This window comes from Biomphalaria glabrata, chromosome 6, assembly GCF_947242115.1.
Source record: "Biomphalaria glabrata chromosome 6, xgBioGlab47.1, whole genome shotgun sequence".
Lineage (NCBI taxonomy): Eukaryota > Metazoa > Mollusca > Gastropoda > Planorbidae > Biomphalaria > Biomphalaria glabrata.
In genome coordinates, this window is record NC_074716.1 from 37,519,642 (window position 1) to 37,538,602 (window position 18,961).

General features: G+C 35.4%; 1 protein-coding gene across 1 annotated transcript; it reads left to right on the forward strand.

The window, feature by feature from the left end:
- Positions 1-12,488: 12,488 nt before the first annotated feature.
- On the forward strand, positions 12,489-17,672 carry LOC106060751 (uncharacterized oxidoreductase TM_0325-like). Its single transcript, XM_056032432.1, has one exon. The coding sequence runs from the start codon at positions 12,691-12,693 to the stop codon at positions 13,495-13,497; it is 807 nt and encodes a 268-aa protein (XP_055888407.1). The 5' UTR covers positions 12,489-12,690; the 3' UTR covers positions 13,498-17,672.
- The last annotated feature ends 1,289 nt before the right edge of the window (positions 17,673-18,961 follow it).

Sequence of the window (18,961 nt, forward strand, 5' to 3'; positions counted from 1 at the left end):
CTCCTTTGAGTCGATGCTTTTGAAACATGATATTGTCAAATATGGCGACAGTTTGCATGCAGATTCAAAAATTATGACATGAACTAAATTTTTCCTAATTATTTCAAGAATCACTTTGGTTTGGACAATGTAAGAAACTTTAAAGTAGAGGTGCAACAAACGAGATGAAAGGTTTTAACCCAAACACTTTTTTTCCTTGTCACATTTTCAAAATCTTGACGGAGCGGCGGAAAGGGGTTGAAGCTATTTTGTTTTCTATAGACACAAAAAACTGTTGCATCCACAATGTAGTTAGGGCCCTGATTCACAATTGTATTCTACATGAGACATTTCACTCTGTATCCCTCAAACCAATTCTCCCAGCTTTGTACGCGGGTCTAATGTCCCCAGAATGTTTAACCATCGTTCTGTTAACGTCTTCTGCTGACCAAAACAAAAGTGTTCACTTGACATGATAACTCCAGATACACCACATAAAGATCTACTTACACTAAAACATGTGTCTCGATTGTCCCTCACAGGCCCCAAGTTATTTCACCTGCCTGATGGTTAGTAAGCTGTAGACGTCAGGAGAATGTGTTTGTGCAGCTAAGAATGCAAGAAAAGATTGGCGTTTTTAAAAGTTCTGTTTCTGCTTGTGGTAGCACTGCTATAGATCTAGATATTTAGATCTAGGACTTTTAGAATTCGATTTTTCACAAATATTACTAGCTAACAGCTAGAAAACATTAAAATTCTAATTCTGAATAGCAGAATAGTTAATAGAACGTGTCCAGTGACTATTTTGACAATAGTTGTAGATGTAAACAACACATTATTTAGAATTGCGAAAAAAAAAATCCCATTTATAGACTTTAAAAAAAGCGAATTGATGGCTTTAGTGGGGAAAAAATATCAATGTGAATTTTTATTAAATATATTATTTTCATTTACTATACAACCACAATGTCGACCAATGTTCCGGCGTGATCAGACTCAGAACTTCGAAAAAAACGCGGACTTTCCTTGATTAACTCATTCAGTCTCATAAGGAAAAGTAGACCATTGTGTCTTGGCTTGACACTGTCATTGCTGTCAGCCATCTCATTTTGTCGACTTTTTTTTTCCTATTTTTCTCCATTATGTTTTCCAAGGCAATTCAATGGCAATGATATAGTCAATTGAATTCAATTTTCTTCAGTGATACGGTCTCTGTTTGACACTTCAGTTTGTCACTTCTTTTACTTACAGTTGATTTTGTGACAATAAAGAAAAGTAAGGTTATATTAATTTGGAATTAAGAGATAGAAGAAAAATACAGCATTACAAAAATGGACGGGCCTGCCATTGAAAGAGGTTCTATTCAAGGCAAAATACAGACAGGAATGGATAAGGACGGTTGACAAATCTTGCGTGATGATCAGACTAAGGGATAGGGAAAGGTAAATTTCGAATTAGGATAACAGTTTGCTACATGGTTATTTTACTATGAAATGTTAAACGGTTTAGATCAGAATTAAAGTCTGTGATTCATATTCCATTGAAACATCAACTTTGTCATCTTTTATTCGGTTACAAAAAGGTATAACTTGAGTTTCTTTGAGGGCCTATTCCTTGCCTTTAAATTAAGAAAGCATCGTGTTTCTTCTCTCGACATTGGTGGCGTCGTTGGAGACAATGCTAGGAAAGAACTCAGTTGTAAAAGAGTTTTAAAAGAACTAGGTTGCAGAAGCTGAAAAAAAAGCTTTCCAGAGAACTCGCTAAGTTGAAATTTTAAAATGTCACCTAGATGAATAGTCCTCTATCTACCCAAACATTACAGATTTAGAAACCCAAAGCTATCTGCTAGTACACCACCCACCGAACAGGCTGTGAGTTTTCATCATGCCCTGGCTATAATTCAAAAGACAAAAATGGAAAAGTGGTTTGAGTGCTGGGACAAGTACCAAAAAGCCCGTGGAGTCAGAGAGCGCATGAAGTGCCCTGACCGCACTTTCCCGTGGTGGAGGCTGTCCAGGCCTGAGCAATCTATTGTAGCACGGTTGGCTCATATTTCTCACGGCTATGGCCACATTTTGATTAACGGTGCCAAACTGTGAGGAAGAAGAGGAAACCGTGTCTCATATTCTTTTTGACTTCCCCAGACTTGCTGATCTCCGTCTCGACAGGTCTGGGAAACCATAAATTCTCGACATGTATGGTGACGTGTATGCACTACGCAAAATAGCAGGGTTTCTGTCCAGGCTTTTGCAAGAGAGGATTTGAGCCTCTCAGGCCCTCACTCTAATGGAGTTTGATGATGATGATCTGCTAGTACTCTCTTAGTTCTGTCGGGTTTATAGCCTGAGACACATAAGTGGGCCTGAAAGTGAACATAGCTATCACTTGGACAGTGGGAGGTTTACTATTCTGACTCCTAACTTTTAATTTCTTCTATTTTGAATTTCGCTCACTATGGCATAAAAATATTTTGGAATAGGTCACAATCTTGGACAAATTCTGAAATAAACTCAGCACTTTTTTCTTAACTACACTAAGCAAAAGCTTGTCTATAACCCTTTTCTCTTGCCCACATCAGCAAGACAAAGAAAGTAAGTAATAAGCCGGTAAATTTCATTGGACGGCAACGTACTTGTATTCTAAGTACATTATCACTATAATAGTGATTGGTAGTAGATTTACTATGTATCGTAATAATAAGGAGACTGTATTTAGAAAATGCAATAAAATAATTAAAACTATTTGTTTTAAATATATATTTTTATCGATACTTCCAGTATTCTATAAGATAACCAAAGCCTACTTATACTAATGCTCTAAAATGTCCCCATGTAAATGATGAAGTGAATCTGTTCACCTGCTGGTTTGGAGAGGCAGCACTTGTTTACTCTCACCTGGTTTGGAGAGACAGCACTTGTTTACTCTCCCCTGGTGTGGGGAGAAATAATGAGGAGAAACAACCTTGTCTTCATCTTAGCAATTAAAAAGTTTTGTAGGACACTTTTAGTTTAAATATCTGATTACACTATTCAAGTATTACACCATGCCAGTTCGACACTATACCAGTATTATACTATACTTAACTATACCAGTACTATACTATCCCAGTTCTACACTATACCAGTACTATACTATCCCAGTTCTACACTATCCCAGTACTATACTATCTCAGTTCTATTTTGAATCAGTTAATGAGTTGACAGATAAACACAAGACGCTCAAGAACAAACTTCATTATTTTCTTAAAGAAACTGGTTCATTTGCATACACTTTTGTTTTGTCCTATAGTTTGAGCTCAGAACTTGAACAGCAAGCCAATGGCAAGCTTGCTTAGTGAGTTTCGGTTGTATTGAAAATGTGTTTGAGGAATCAGTACTTTTTAACATTTTCTTTTTGCACATAACTCTCGCGTGGTTCTAATTGAAGTCTCGCGTGGTTCTAATTGAAGTCTCGCGTGGTTCTAATTAAAGTCTCGTGTTTTTTTTTATTTCAACTTTGGCCTCTCTTTCCACAGAGGTTGTGCTTGTGCTTTAGATGCAAAGAAATGTCATTTTCCCCATTCATTAATTATGATCGTGTAAATGCATAAATTGCTCTATGATCTTGTAAATATATAAATGACTATATGATCTTGTAATACTTAAATGGATATATGATCGTGTAAATGTATAAATAGCTCTATGGCCTCGTAAATGCATAAATAGCTCTATGATCTTGTAAATAAATAAATAGATATATGATCTTGTAAATGCATAAATCGATATATGATCTAATAAATAAATAAATGGTTCTATGATCTTTTAAATACATAAAAATGACTATATGATCTTTTAAATACATAAAAATGACTATATGATCATGGAATGGTTACCGCCATGCAAGTATCTAGCCCTTGTTATAACGCATGAAATGACGACCATTTGATGGACTGACCATGTGTGATGCTACAACGGTTGAACTGACTAAGGTATTGGTGAAATTGATGAAATTACTTAGGGAAAGTAAAGGCGGTTGGTCGTTGTGCTGGCCACATGACACCCTCCGTAACCGTCGGCCGAAGAAATAAATAACCTTTAATCCATTAGCTTTATAGATCGCAATGTCTGAAGGGGAACTTTACTTGACTATATTAAATGTGTCATAGATTATATTTGGACTATATTAAATGTGTCATAGATTATATTTAGACTATATTAAATGTGTCATAGATTATTTTTGGACTATATTAAATGTGTCATAGATTATTTTTGGACTATATTAAATGTGTCATAGATTATATTTGGACTATATTAAATGTGTCCTAGATTATATTTTGACTATATTAAATGTGTCATAGATTATTTTTGGACTATATTAAATGTGTCATAGATTATATTTGGACTATATTAAATGTGTCCTAGATTATATTTTGACTATATTAAATGTGTCATAGATTATATTTGAAGGTGCGCAAATAAATTCGACTAGAACAGCCTGAGACACTTAATAATAATAAAATGTTGAATGTATTCTAAAACAATGTATTGTATTGCTCCAGGACACGCTTTGAAAATGTTTCATTTGTCTCTAGACTGTTTCCTTGTATCACAGGAATGTCCTCCAAGCTACTTGTCTCCATGGCAGTCCTGGCTACATTTCTTTGTCATGTTGTCACTGCATTGCCCAGACTCAAAACGAGGCAACTTGCTTCATCCCTAAACTTCAAATCACAGAATAGCAACGTGGTAGGTATGAGAATGTGATCATGTGATGAGAACATCAATGTTGTAAGAACATCTGTGTTATGAGAACATCAGTGTTTTAAGAACATCTGTGTGATGTGAACATCAGTGTTGTAATAACATCTGTGTGATGAGAACATCTGTGTGATGAGAACATCTGTGGGATGAGAACATCAGTGTTGTAAGAACATCATTAGGATGAGAACATCTGTGTGGTGAGAACATCTGTGTAATGAGAACATCTGTGTGATGAGAACATCTGTGTGATGAGAACATCTGTGTGATGAGAACATCTTTGGGATGAGAACACTAGTGTCGTCATGAAACGTTTGGTTGAATTAAAAGCCAACGTACAATTTGTAATACTTTAATCTAGTGATGCTCAACCTAATTCGACCTGCGGGCCATTTAAATTTCCCGACACTCGTGTCGCGGACCAGATGACGTAAAATGTACAAAGAAACCCGTGGATCTAGTACTTTCATTAATTAATTTGAAAATTTAAGTTCATCTTTTTATTACGCGTCGAAACAATGGCTTCAATTCTCTATTTAAACTTGAGCAGCATTGAAGCTAGCTTGACCACCGCCATATTGGTCTCATAATAACGTCTATATCCTGCTGTTCTTTTTAATCAGCCACTCATTCTTTTTTAAACAAATATGTGGGCTTGTTATCGTGTTCCATAAGTATCCGTTCACTTTTCCTGGTAGATTTGACATCGAGGTGTTCAATGCCATGGTGCCAATACATTAGAGAAAAATAAAGGGCCCTGACATAGGTAAAGATATATTTTTCAATCTTTTTTGAAGGGGAGGGGAAAGGATGTTCTATACTTTGTGACGTCGTTTCAGCGGGCCGGATGGAACCACGTCGCGGGCCGGATGTGGCCCGCTGGCAGTATTTTGGGCATCACTGCTTTAATCAGTACATTGTGACTTAGAGCTAGATTAAGTACTAGTCAATTATAAACTAAGGCAATGAAAGATCTTTACACATTATAGAGAGAAATATAGTTTTAAAAAATTCATTTTTGTTTAGCAGCCAAAGTACCAATGTTATTCAGTACACTTTATGATGTGGACTCATACTTGCCAAAATAGAAATTGATAAAAAATCTCTACTGTCACGTGATCAAATATGGCTGTTATAGGCTTCTATTTCTAACGTATTATTAATCGGATCAGTTTTTGAATTTTAATGCTAATTCGTTTTATCAAAGGGAAGCAATACGAGAAACACATCTTTGTATTTGTATTACCAGAAAATGTTTTATGATTTACTCTTCAACTTGATTTGAAATGGAACAATGTCGGCTCAATCCCAGAGACACACATTTCTTCTCTCACCCAATTTTCCCCCTCCTCTCAAGGGAAATAGCTATCTTATTTCTTGTAATACCGCTCCATTGGTTTCAATGAGGTTATCTCCCTTTCACGCTGGTCATGTCCAGAAAGTTTAAATTACTCTGTTCTGTCGTGGTTTGCAGACGAGACAAGACAAATATTCACCGCTAATATTTGATTGACATAATCAACTAGGGGCTTACATTCACTATGTCAATGACCTTTTGGTGGAAACTATTTAGCATAAAAAGAAAATTTATATTAGTTATTATACATCAGTTATTACACCATGCATGTTCCACCCTTTTTATCACTATACAATATTTGCACATCCTAAATTTAGTAACGGGATATATAAATGTTAAATCTAATCTCTTATTTAACAACGCAGTGTAGTGTGAACAACTCACAACCCTAACTAGACTGTTGGCCTAATTATTTCAGAGATCATAAAATACAATTTACGCCAGGAGTTCTGGGAGGACGTCCCCCTTGGGGAAAGCAAACCAGTCTTTTATTTATGTATTTATTATTTATTTCCGATATTGGAGTTTTTATGAATCAGAACCGCCTATGATTGCTCAATTTGGATCTGACATTGCCACGTATATGTCTTCTTTCCGCGGTTCCAACCATATTACGACTCAAGGTGTCGCCACTGCAGAGAATCGTATAAGACAATGGCACAAATCTTTTTGTCCCCAGCTTGAATAGCTTAGATAGGATGTAGCTGACCAGTAGCTTAGAGAGGGTGTATCTGTCCAGTAGCCGGACCGGTAGGAAAATTACAAAGCTTTGCGCTATAGAGTTTCTTGTCATGGCATTACGGGAGAAGTAATCCTTCTTGTCCTGCCTAATCCACCAGATAGTGTCAGGTACAAGATTACTTTTCTGTTCTGTATCAAATGTATCAGCCTCTGAGAATTACTGTTACGCTGCTAGTATGGTCTTCTCGTTGTAATGACTCTTGGTCTTGTGACTTGCAAACTTGCGTGTAAAAAAAAAAGGGACAGAAACATGATCTTTGAATTAAGATGAAAACAATTTTATAAAACGCAATTTGTAGAATGAACAAGATACAATATCTTTAAATGTAATAACATGAAATTATAAACTAAATCAGTGATGCCCAACCTTTTTGAACTGCGTGTCATTTTAATTTCCGATACTCGTGTCGCGGGCCACATGATTAAAAATGTACAAAAACGAAATTAAAAAAGGCCTGAAACAATTTTATTAGAAACCTGTGAATCTGTTAGGTCTACTTACATTAATTAATGGGATATTGGAATTTATCTGCTTCATTTCTCTAAGTAAATGAGCAACATTGTAACTAGCTTTACCAACTACCAATTTTTAGCGCCCCAGAAAGGGAAAAAGACGCTATACGTTTTGTGTAAGCCTGTCTGTCCGTCTGTCCATCAGTCCGTCCCGTTTAGATCTCAGAACCCCTAGAAGAGAAAATGAAAATCGGACATCATGATATTTTAGATCATTCAAAGTTCTGATGCAATGGCTACTTTGTTTTTCCGAAAGTGAACCATCTAATTTTTAAAATTATCTATGCAAGCAGATTTTTCCAAAAAAAAAAAAAAAATTAAAAAAATACACCACTTTTCAATGAAAAACTGAAATAGGATTAAGTCTTTTAAAAAGGTCACAGACTTCTTCATTTATAAATCAAGCTTCATTCATAGATTCGCGCATTGGTACAAAAAAAAATTGCATCTAAGGTCACAATGGAAAATTTATCAATAGATCATTATAAAATAAAATTCTAGATCTAGACTTAGATCTATTTTCTTGAATCTATATTTAGATCTAGAAGTAGTTCTAGATCTATGTAGATCTAGGTCTAGTTTGTATGACAAATGACAACGGAGATATTAATTTTTATTTGAGAGGGGAAAGACTTGTCAAGTCATTTGTACACAACTGTAGCTAGCTCACTACCTAAAGTAATCTAGTCAAGAATTTTTTATTTATTTATCTAATTTTGTAAGAAGAATAAATCTTTTTTTAGTTTCTCTGTAAAATGTTTGTTTTACATGTTTCGGATGTTCCTTCAGAGTTGAAGATAGTTTACTTCCTAGTCCAAACCTCCCGCAGGACGACGTGGGATTGGAGCAAGCAGGTTTTGAACCCTGGACCATCGATAAATCCGAACGACAGTCCAGCGCGCAAACCGCACGACCAGTCAGCCATTCTCTTTATTATTGTAACATGCTATTAATTTAGAATGTATGGATAAGGTTAATAATTATTATTTTGAAAAATATAAGTGTACGCTAAATGAATATATGGAGATGCAGTGGCTCAGGGATAAAGCACTTGGAATCGGAAGTCCCGTGTTCGAATCCTGGTGAAAACTCTCGGTGGACCACTTCGTGGGCGATTTTGAGTTTGTGTTTCCACACAAACTGTCTTTGTGACACTGTCTTGTCTCTTCTAGGTAAATATTCCTATCGATCCTCCAATCTTTAAGCGTAGTTTTTACAATATTTTTACTCGCTGTTCAAACCAAGAATGTCGACATATTTTGGTTTATAATGTCGTTTATATGTTGTTGTTTTTTTTAAACAGCCTTATACTTTCTTTATAAAACAAACCCGTTGGCTTATTACCGCGTTCCAAGTCAAGATCCGTTCACTTTCCTGAGTGATTCTAAATTCAGAACCCACTTGTAGTTTTTTTTTTTCGGCTCTCCCATTTCCCATTTCGTAAACGCACAAATAGTAAATGTCATGGTACCAAGCCATCAGAGAAAAAAGTCAGGGCCCTAACGTAGGTAAGATATATTTTTTAACCTTTTTTTTAAAAAAAAAAAACTGGGGGGGAGGGGTGATTTTTTACATTTTGTGCTGACGTTTTGGCGGGCTGGATAAAACCACGTCGCGTGCCGGATCTGGCCCGCGGGTCATATTTCGGGCATCACTGAACTAAATCTTTAAACAAAAACTGAAAACAAGAATAACAAACTCTAAGTCACGGGCCAAAACAAAATGTTACAGGAGAATTACAACTAGAAACGGGAGTGTTGGGATTCTGGCCAAAATAGTTGTTTGAGCGTTTGGTGCCCCACCAGGATGCAAGATTGAACAAGATTCATGCTGAGAAACATCCGAGAAATTTTGAAATATTTCGATAAATATTTCGATAAAGAGCTGAAAAGTCAATAAATACTCAGAGATTGTATGTTGTATGTAGGACTATTTCTTAATGCGTGGGGTGGAAAAGGTGTGTGTGTGGGGGGGGGGGGTAATAAGTGATACCGTTAATCGAATTCACGGGTAAAAAGTAAAGGGTTGGGCGGCGTTCGTTATATAGCGGGTCGTGCCAAATATTTCTCACAGATTATAAAATCAATTTTAAAAAAAAAAAAAGGAAGGGGGGGAGATCAGCCTATCAAATATTTCAAAATAACTGAAAAGCAGAAGTATAGTCAGGTAGTGTAAAGAATACTATTTGTTAAGGGGGAGACTTGGGGGGGGGGAGTAACGTGATAGTCTAATTTTTATAACCTGTCCAAGTTATAAAAGGGAGGGGTCCATGGCAAAATACACATTATATATTCTGCGAACAAACCAACAGGCGTCCCGGTATGTAATGCTAATACAGTATAAGGTTAGTATAAACCTAAACATTGTTACTTTACTTTCTTTCATAACAATGCAATTTTCATTTGGTCTGTTGAGGTGTAAATATTAAATTCTAAGGAGTGGTATTGTAAAAAAAGACAAGAGAAGTGTGACTGAATTGTGAAACATAATAATTTTTAAATGATAGATAGATAGATAGATAGATAGCTAGATAGATAGATAGCTAGATAGCTAGATGACTGTATTCCTTGATTCCAGTGTTCCAACTATATGGAGGGATGCATTCCCTGGGAAACCAAGTGCTGCAATACCATGCTATGTCTCAATGTAGCTCGAGGCTATTGTCTCTACCCAATGGAGAACTGCATGTGCCAACAAGCTTACTCAGACATTTTCTAATGCGTCAAGAAATTTGGGAACAAAACATATGTCAATGAGTCAGGAATAGTTAAGACCTATCAATTCACTTGAGTTCAATTATTACATTTATGACATTCATATTGAAGGAAAATAATTCTTTCTTCTTTTCTTATTTTGTATCTAAATCAAATAGCAAGTAGATGTGTTCAAATATTTTCGCCAAGATAAAATTGTTTTATTGAACAAGATGTGTTCTCCTTTCTTCTAAACCTTGAGCAAACTAATAAATCATTACTTAATACTCAAGTTGTTTTTGTTTTCAATTGTTATAATGTCAAGGTTTTAATTTATGCTATGCAATTAAGTGAATAATTGCAAGCTGATAAGAAAAGAATCTTATTTGAAATCTCCCTTCAACTCTTCGCAAAGAAATAAGGTCATTAGAAGAGTAGAAATAAGTTTCTTGGAGATATTTCTAGGAATTACAATTTTAAGTAAAATTAAACATTAAAATTGTTTTAATTCATTGTTGTTTTTTTCTTTGCTACTTTGTAAAAGTGTTAAATTGCATTAAAGAAATAGCGAAACTAAGCAAAGAATAAATCTTAGAGCCATTGGAGACAATAAAATGATTGTGTTTATCTTTGAATTTAAACACAGTTTCAACAAGGGAAAGAACTCAATGGCTGAAAATACATTTGTCTGTCTGTCTGTCCTTTAACAACTAGAAAAGTTAACAAAAATCTGATTTCACCAAATTTTGTGGTTTGCAATGTTTAGATGCAACGGCTACTTTGTGTTTAAACAATGCGAAGAAGAGCAGAGAGGAAAAGCAAAATGTTTTCATTGATTTGACTAAGACTTTTGACTTTTTCGGATCCAACACTTTTCGTTGTCTTTGGCAGTGCTTTTGAACTATGGAGTCTACATTCATCAGATAGAAGGTTGTTATACCTGACTCGACTTAAAGCCAAAACATAGCGTCTCACCAAAATTAATCTTAAAGGTGGTGCAGGAATTAGAAAATCTAGGATCAACTATCGCCAGCAAACGTAAATCTAGACAATGAGGTGATAAAAAATGGTGAAAGTCTCTGTAGAAGAATTCTCAAAGTGAGTCTGAATGCCGGCAGTGAATGTTTTAGCTCTTTTGTGTTCCTTAAGAATAAATTGAACGGTTCTTATATGACAATTTTAAGTTTTAAAATTGGCCGACACCCAGTTTCTATGCACTATTGAAACAATACTATGTGGGCTTGTTGAGGGAACCAGTCGCAGTATTTAAATGGAATCTTTTTATGTGTTTTAATTTGAAAGGAGGGGGGGGGGGAAGCAAATGTGATCATAGTAAATGTCCAAAGAAGATCTACTAAAGCATTTTTTTAAATCTTGTTTTTTTAGCGTCAATTCCTACTAAAGTAATTGCGTGCATCCTTCATGCCAAACACTTAAACAAATAAGTTTTTATTTCATTTCACATTTTCAACAAATAAATAAAGGAAGTTCGGGCACAATGAGATGTGAGTCTGTAAACTAGATGTTCCTAATTGAAGTCTGCGGTTCAGACAATGAGTCTGTAAACTAGATGTTCCTAATTGAAGTCTGCGGTTCAAACAATGAGTCTGTAAACTAGATGTTCCTAATTGAAGTCTGCGGTTCAGACAATGAGTCTGTAAACTAGATGTTCCTAATTGAAGTCTGCGGTTCAAACAATGAGTCTGTAAACTAGATGTTCCTAATTGAAGTCTGCGGTTCAGACAATGAGTCTGTAAACTAGATGCTCCTAATTGAAGTCTGCGGTTCAAACAATGAGTCTGTAAACTAGATGTTCCTAATTGAAGTCTGCGGTTCAGACAATGAGTCTGTAAACTAGATGTTCCTAATTGAAGTCTGCGGTTCAGACAATGAGTCTGTAAACTAGATGTTCCTAATTGAAGTCTGCGGTTCAGACAATGAGTCTGTAAACTAGATGCTCCTAATTGAAGTCTGCAGGTCAGAAAATGAGGCTAATAGAGGAGTGCAGTTGTACATGTCTCTCACTAAACATGGTGAGGTGATAACATGTCGGCCTGATAGCAAGCTCTCGATGGGATGACTTAATTGAGGACAGTAGATCTAAAACTGTGTTTAGGGTTGGAGAAACTAAACGGTTGGCATCGAGCAAAAAAAAAAAAAATATGAATCTCTCTCTCTCTCTCTTTATCTATCTATTTATCTACCTACCTGCTTATCTATCGATCGATCGTATGCCATTTGAAACTATTTTGAAATATATGAATGATTTGCCTAAAATCTTTCCTGCATTTTTTAAACGTGTAATGCTACAAACAGGCCATGCAATATTCTAAAGAAGCTTTTCAATTTGTTCTAAACACTTCAGTGTGTGGTGACCACCTTTAAAGATTTTTTTGAGAATCATTGACCCCTTTCTTTACCTGTTGTCACAATATCTCACATTATAAGCGTGTTTGATATACTTAAGTCCACATTAAGGTTAAGAATTAGATTATCAGTACCTGTGTCATAGTTGTAAAGTGTCGATTTGTTACACGCTAGTTGCCACAGAAATTCATTAAAACATACCAGGATAAATTGTGTGTTAATCAAGTCTATTAGTGAAAAATTAAAAACAACAACCTTTCAAGGTGTTTTATTTTATCTAGTCAATAAAAGCCAGTAAAATAAAATGAGTCTTAATTTTGATGGCAAGGTTGCCCTAGTAACAGGCTCTAGTTCGGGTCTAGGAGAAGCGATAGCTCTTTTGTTCGCAGCACGTGGAGCTCGCGTGACATTGTGTGGTCGTGATGCTGAGCGTCTTTTAAAAGTAGTTGATTCGGCTACAGAGATCAGTGGTGGTCACAGGGAGAGATTCATTTCCGTCACTGGAGATGTTAACGAAGCAGCCGCCAGAAAAAAAATCGTAGAAGAGACAATAAAGGCTTTCGGACAGCTGGACATCTTAGTAGCCAACGCTGGAGTATCCATTCCCAATGGAACCCTCACGGACGCTACTCCAGAAATCTACGACCAGCTCATGAACACCAATGTCAAGGCCGTGTTTTTCTTGATACAGGAGGCGCTGCCTTTTCTGGAGAAGTCCAGAGGAAATATTGTCTGTATGTCGTCAATGCTTAGCTCTCTTGTAGCCGTGCCCTCCTGCATCTATCCTATGTCAAAGGCTGCAGTAGATCACTTGGCGCGGTGCCTTGCTGTAGAGCTCGGACCTAAGGGCATTCGTGTTAACACCGTGAACCCTTCCTTTATTCCCACACGCATTAGGAGATCTTACGACCACAACGATGCTTGGTTCGAAAAGGAAAAGGCTATCTTACCTTTACAAGGTCTGGATGCCACAGCCCAGCACGTAGCTGAAGCTGTGCTGTTCTTGGCTTCGGACGCGTCTGGATTTACAACTGGACAACATCTGAAGATAGATGGAGGGAGGAGCTACGCTGGTCCATTTGGATCTCCACCCAAACCGAAAGATAACTGAGAACATCTTGTTCATATAGACATTGCCATTCTTGATTGTATCGATCAACATTTTGTTGTCACTATAACAAAGACTACATTAACAAAGACTACATTAACAAATACTACATTAACAAAGACTACATTAACAAAGACTACATTAACAAAGACTACATTAACAAAGACTACATTAACAAAACGTTCAAATAAAGACAAGAATTCAGCTTATGTTATGAACTTGATGAAATTATTTCTTTTTTATTTTAAATTATATCATTTAAGTGCATCACAATTGATTGTGTTTTCATAAACTTCAAAATTTATTTCAAATGGTAAGATGTTACAAGTCTATTTTGTAATCCTGAATTTTAATTGTAGCATACTGCATTAGACTACATAAAAGGGTGATATAAATATTTGCTTTCTAAGTTACTTTATGATTAGTCTTTTCCAATGCAGCCGCTCTTGAAGATAGAAACTGGTTTGACCAAAACTGAAAATTATTAATACAAATTTTTAATAACAAAATGTTATTATATTTTTTTCTGCAATGTTTAAGCAGCAGGTCATTGGCCAGGAGCTCAGACACCCAACAAAGTGCTTCCACCCCCTAAAAAATAGAATTTCAATTTATTTGTTCAAATATTATTAATTGATCATTTCGTTAGAATAACTCTTCCTGATTTATTGAGCTGATTGACTCAAAAATAAAACCTTACTTCTTCAACAGTATTGTGTTGAGGTTTTATCTTGCGATTTTTTTCCTATGACAGTGTAAAAACATAATCATTAGCTCTTAAAAGAATGTTTATTTAAAAGTTTTTCTTATCTGAAAAAATCAAAATGACATAAAATCTTTTCAGTTTTCATTTGAAACATTTTGTTTATTGTATCATGATAGGTCTCAGTTTATATCATTTATTGTATCATGATATGTCTCAGTTTATATCATGTCTCAGTCTGTAAAATGTCTCAGTCTGTATCAAGTCTCATTTTTTATCATGTCATAGTGTGTATCATGTCTTTGCCTCATTTTGTATCATATCTCAGTTTGTATCATATTTCAGTTTTATATCATGTCTCAGTTTGTATCATACCATAGTTTGTATCATATTTCAGTTTTATATCATGTCCAAGTTTGTATCATATCATAGTTTGTAGCATGTATTAGTTTGTCTCATTTTTTATCTAGTCTCAGTTTGTAGGTCCCTATCAGTTGGGCCTTTTGAAAGTTTCACTTCAGGATCATAGGTTATGGCAATCGTCAAATTCAAAATAATGCTGTACCGTACATTATGCTGTAATAAGCATATTTTTTTGTGTAGTAAATTTTCCGGTACCATTTCTACCGGGCACTAACTCACTGGCGGATCCAGGGGTGGGCGGTAGGGCGGACGAATTTTAGTAAAGAAATCACACAATTTGTATGTGAATTTAGTAGTTATGTTAATAATATATACTAATTATTTATATTTCAACCTATTTTTAGATTATTTCGCCCCCCCCCCTCTAGTATGTTGGCCGATTTGGTGGGATGGGGAGGTGGCGATTTCATCAATCCCACCATAAACTTTCGAGTGGGGGGGGGGCGGTCCAATTTAAGTTTATAAATCACAACTTGTTAACAGAATCAATTAAATATCAATATAATTAAAACTTGTTATTTATATTTTAACCTATCTTTAAATAATGTTTTTATGTCGTTCCCTTGTTACCCGATTGGGTGGGGTGCGGGTGGAGTGAATCCCACCTAAACCCTTCGAGGGGGGGGGGGTCCTACTTTTATTTAGAAATCTTAGATTGTGTACAAAATTAGTTGAATTTCTATATAATTTTTATATTATGTCGATAAACTTTTGGTATCTTATCCGATTCGGTGAGGTGGACGGGGGGGGGGGGGGGGGCTATTGCTTTTACTGCACTCCCCACTCTAGCCCTTTGAGTTGGGGGGGGAGGTCATATTTTTATTGAGAAATCATAGTTTGTGAAAAGTAGTTGAATATACATATAATATAAGCTACATATTGATGTTTTTACCCATTTGTATATTATGTCGCTCAAACACTCTGATCTCAAATTTTATCATTAGTAAATATAAAATGAAAAAGGGTTGTTCCAGGTGGGAGGTGCGATACATGCAATCGCCTTCCGTTCATCGGACAAACCAATACTTTTTTCTTTTAATATTTTAGTTAAGAAATTACACAATTTAAAAAAAAATTGTCACTTATATATTTTATATATTCTATAAATTAAATTCTTATATCGAGTCGCCCCACCCCCTATTCTTTATTGCCAAATGCAATCATTAGCACAAATTATAAAAAGTAGCGAGAATTAACGTTTTCACTCTACCACCCTCTCCCCTTTCCAGACGAAAACTTGACGTTTTAAAACAAAATAGTCAAATATGGGACAACGTTATGTAATTGCACACGAGTTTATCTTAGTTACGTTAAGAAAGACTTTGGTTTGGAAAATTTAGAATTCATGCGAAATGTTTCATTCTAAGAGTCACACTTGAGATGACCTCTGAACCCAAATATTGTTCTCCTAGTCAACGTTTCGGAACCTTTACTTAGACTGATAGTTTTCTATTGTATACACAAATGTGGGACTATAATTATGCTTGGATTCCAACATGCAAAAAATTTAGAGTAGAATCTTATTTGCCCACTTAATTTCTCCTCCCACTTCCGAAATTTTTTGTTTAGAGCTTTGAATTATAGTTCTGTCACAAAACAAAAGTTACAAACATGCCTATTGAACAAAATGTAACACTTACAAATGAGCTTTTTTAAAAAATATTGATTTTCGAATAATTTTTTTTTTCGGGGGCGATCCTCAAAGTCTTAATCTAAATATGTGGGGCATCTTAATCTTTTCAAGGAACAAATCGGTTGTATTTCCATTGTAGTAAGGGTCTGTAAATTCATATTAGAATATTTTTCAATTAAAACATTATTCGAAAGGTCCTTTTTTAATAACATGAATAATGAGCTGTAGATGTCAGGAGAATGCGTTTCTGCAGTGAAGAATGCAAAAAAACGCTTTTTGCTGTACGCGCGTTTATGCTTAGGGTTAGGGTTTGGAAAACAATCGCCCCCCCTCCCCCACTCCAAAGTTCTGGATCCGCTAGTGCACAACTTAGGAAATGGACACTAGCTAACTACTAACGGTTTTTGTTTGTGTATAGGGGTTAGGATCAGGGTTAGGGGAGGTCACTTGTTTCCCACTACCTAAAATAAAAAGACCATTTTTCTTATCATTCTGATTGGTTGAGTTTGTTTTACTCCCTTTGAATTATAGCCAATCTGTTGACCTACAACTACAGTTCTTGTCAATGTGTCAAGTCTGTTGTTCTCTCGTTTTTAAAGCAGAGCGTTTTGGCGTCGCTGTTTTTTTTTTTTTGTTGTTGTTTTTTTTGGCGACGAGGTGGATTTGGAGCTAAATGCTTTAGGCATATTCTATATGTTCATTAGCCTTCAAAAAAGAATATTACATCTCTTATTTTTACATGTGTGTTTGTGTTCAAACATTTTTGTGGGGAAAGAACAAAAGTTTTGTGTCCGAAAAATTTTGGATTTAGGTTTGTTATGTTAATATTGTTGTGTTAATATTGTTATGTCAGTTCCCATCCTAATATGGGTTCTAATATTGTCCATTAACCCATCTGGCTCAGCATGTATGCATATATATTTGTTTAAGTTTGTCATCATTATTACAAAGCTCATATCAACTCTGTCTGTCTGTTAAAAAGTTTGTACACCTTATTTCTCCCACACCCTATGAACAGGCTGAAATTTCGCACAATTATTTCTTTTACCTGACACTACAAGAATCAATTGGTAATTTTTTTTCTGACAAGGGAAATAAATTGTACTTGAGTGAGGTGGTGGTATAAGCTGAATTAGCTTCCTTTATAGGTCGTCGTCTGAATCTTAGTGAACAGAAAAATGAAATAGAGCTATAGAAACAAAAGATAATTATACGACTAGCAGAGTGGTTACTGTGTTGGCTTGAGAAGCCTAAGAAGGCTTTAGCCCACGAGTTTGAATTCAGGTCGCTTCCCCCCTTTTTTGTTTGTTTTTATAAATGCTTTTTATATTGTTAGTCTAGATCTATTACAAATTTAATTACATGACTGATATAAGCTAATTGATAGACGTACGCTTAATATAAACTTTTTTTATAGTATTTTTTTCTTGGTTTTCTTTATATAGCTATATAGTGGATGTGCTTATATTTAAAATTTAGAGAAATATTATTATATTTTCTAATTGTGAATAGGCAATACTTTTTCTTAATAGGCAAAGTCATGAACATATATGTCCATCGTCCATCGGTAAAACGTCGCGTACCACCCTTGATTAATTGTATCTTCTGTTCATTTGACATTGCGTCTAAGACTTCAAGGTCAGTCTAATCTCGGATCTTGACCTAAGAAGACTTTTTTTTTTAATTGAGTAGATTTAGATTTAGACAATCTCATGCGTAAAATAAATATAATATATACCTACCAAGCAAAGTAAGGATACACGAGAGACAAGGAAATCAATGCGTCTAGGATTGCTAGGCTACAGTAGGTACCATAACAATTGGTCTTTTTGGCCTTTGAAGATATGTATTGAAAACAATCAGGTTTCCATAGTCTTTTTTTTTATAATCAACTTAATGTTCTGATACTGAATTACACTAGAACTAAATAGTAAAAAAATACCAAAAATATAAGAAGTTTGTTCAAACTCGTGGCAGGCTCAGCGGTTTGGTTATCCTCACTTATTACGTTTTATATTAACAAAAGAATGTCGCGGACGTGAAAAGCTCTAGGACACTGGTGGATCCGCCAGTGACTTAACATGAAGATAATATTACGATTAATACGCCTAATAAAGAAATACTTACGCAAATTGCGCCTCAATTGTCAGTCACACTTCAGGATCGGCACTTACCCTCAAGTTACTTTATTTTACTAAATTTGATCTGTATGTTTGAATAGGATGAATAATGAGCTGTAGATGTTAGGAGAATGCAGTGAAGAATGCAAGAAAACGTCGGGGCTTCCAACATGACTATATATTTTTTTTTTTAATTTGTCGAAGGTTGAGAAACACTGCTTTTTTTAAATTCTCATATATATACGCTTTTTATATACTCTTTTAGTGCTCCACCAGACCCCTAGCTGTCAAGAGAAAGGCCTCATCATGGCTGTTGTTTTTTTTTTCGCCGAAGGTTGAGAAACACTGCTTTTTAAAATTCTCATATATATATATATATGCTCGCATTTATTCATAGGGTTATGGGCGTTAGGGTTAGAGATTGGAAAAAAATCGCCCCCCCCCCCACTCCAAAGTTCTGGATCCGCTATATTCGCTAGTGTCCCCACTCCACCAAATCGGGCAACATACTAGAAGAGGGCGAAATTATCTAAAAATTGGTTGAAATATAAATAATCAGTACATATAATTAACAAAGGGGTGCAGTGG

Bases quoted from the DNA above. Each gene is read 5' to 3' on its own strand.
- LOC106060751 (XM_056032432.1), top strand. From the start codon at position 12,691: ATGAGTCTTAATTTTGATGGCAAGGTTGCCCTAGTAACAGGCTCTAGT.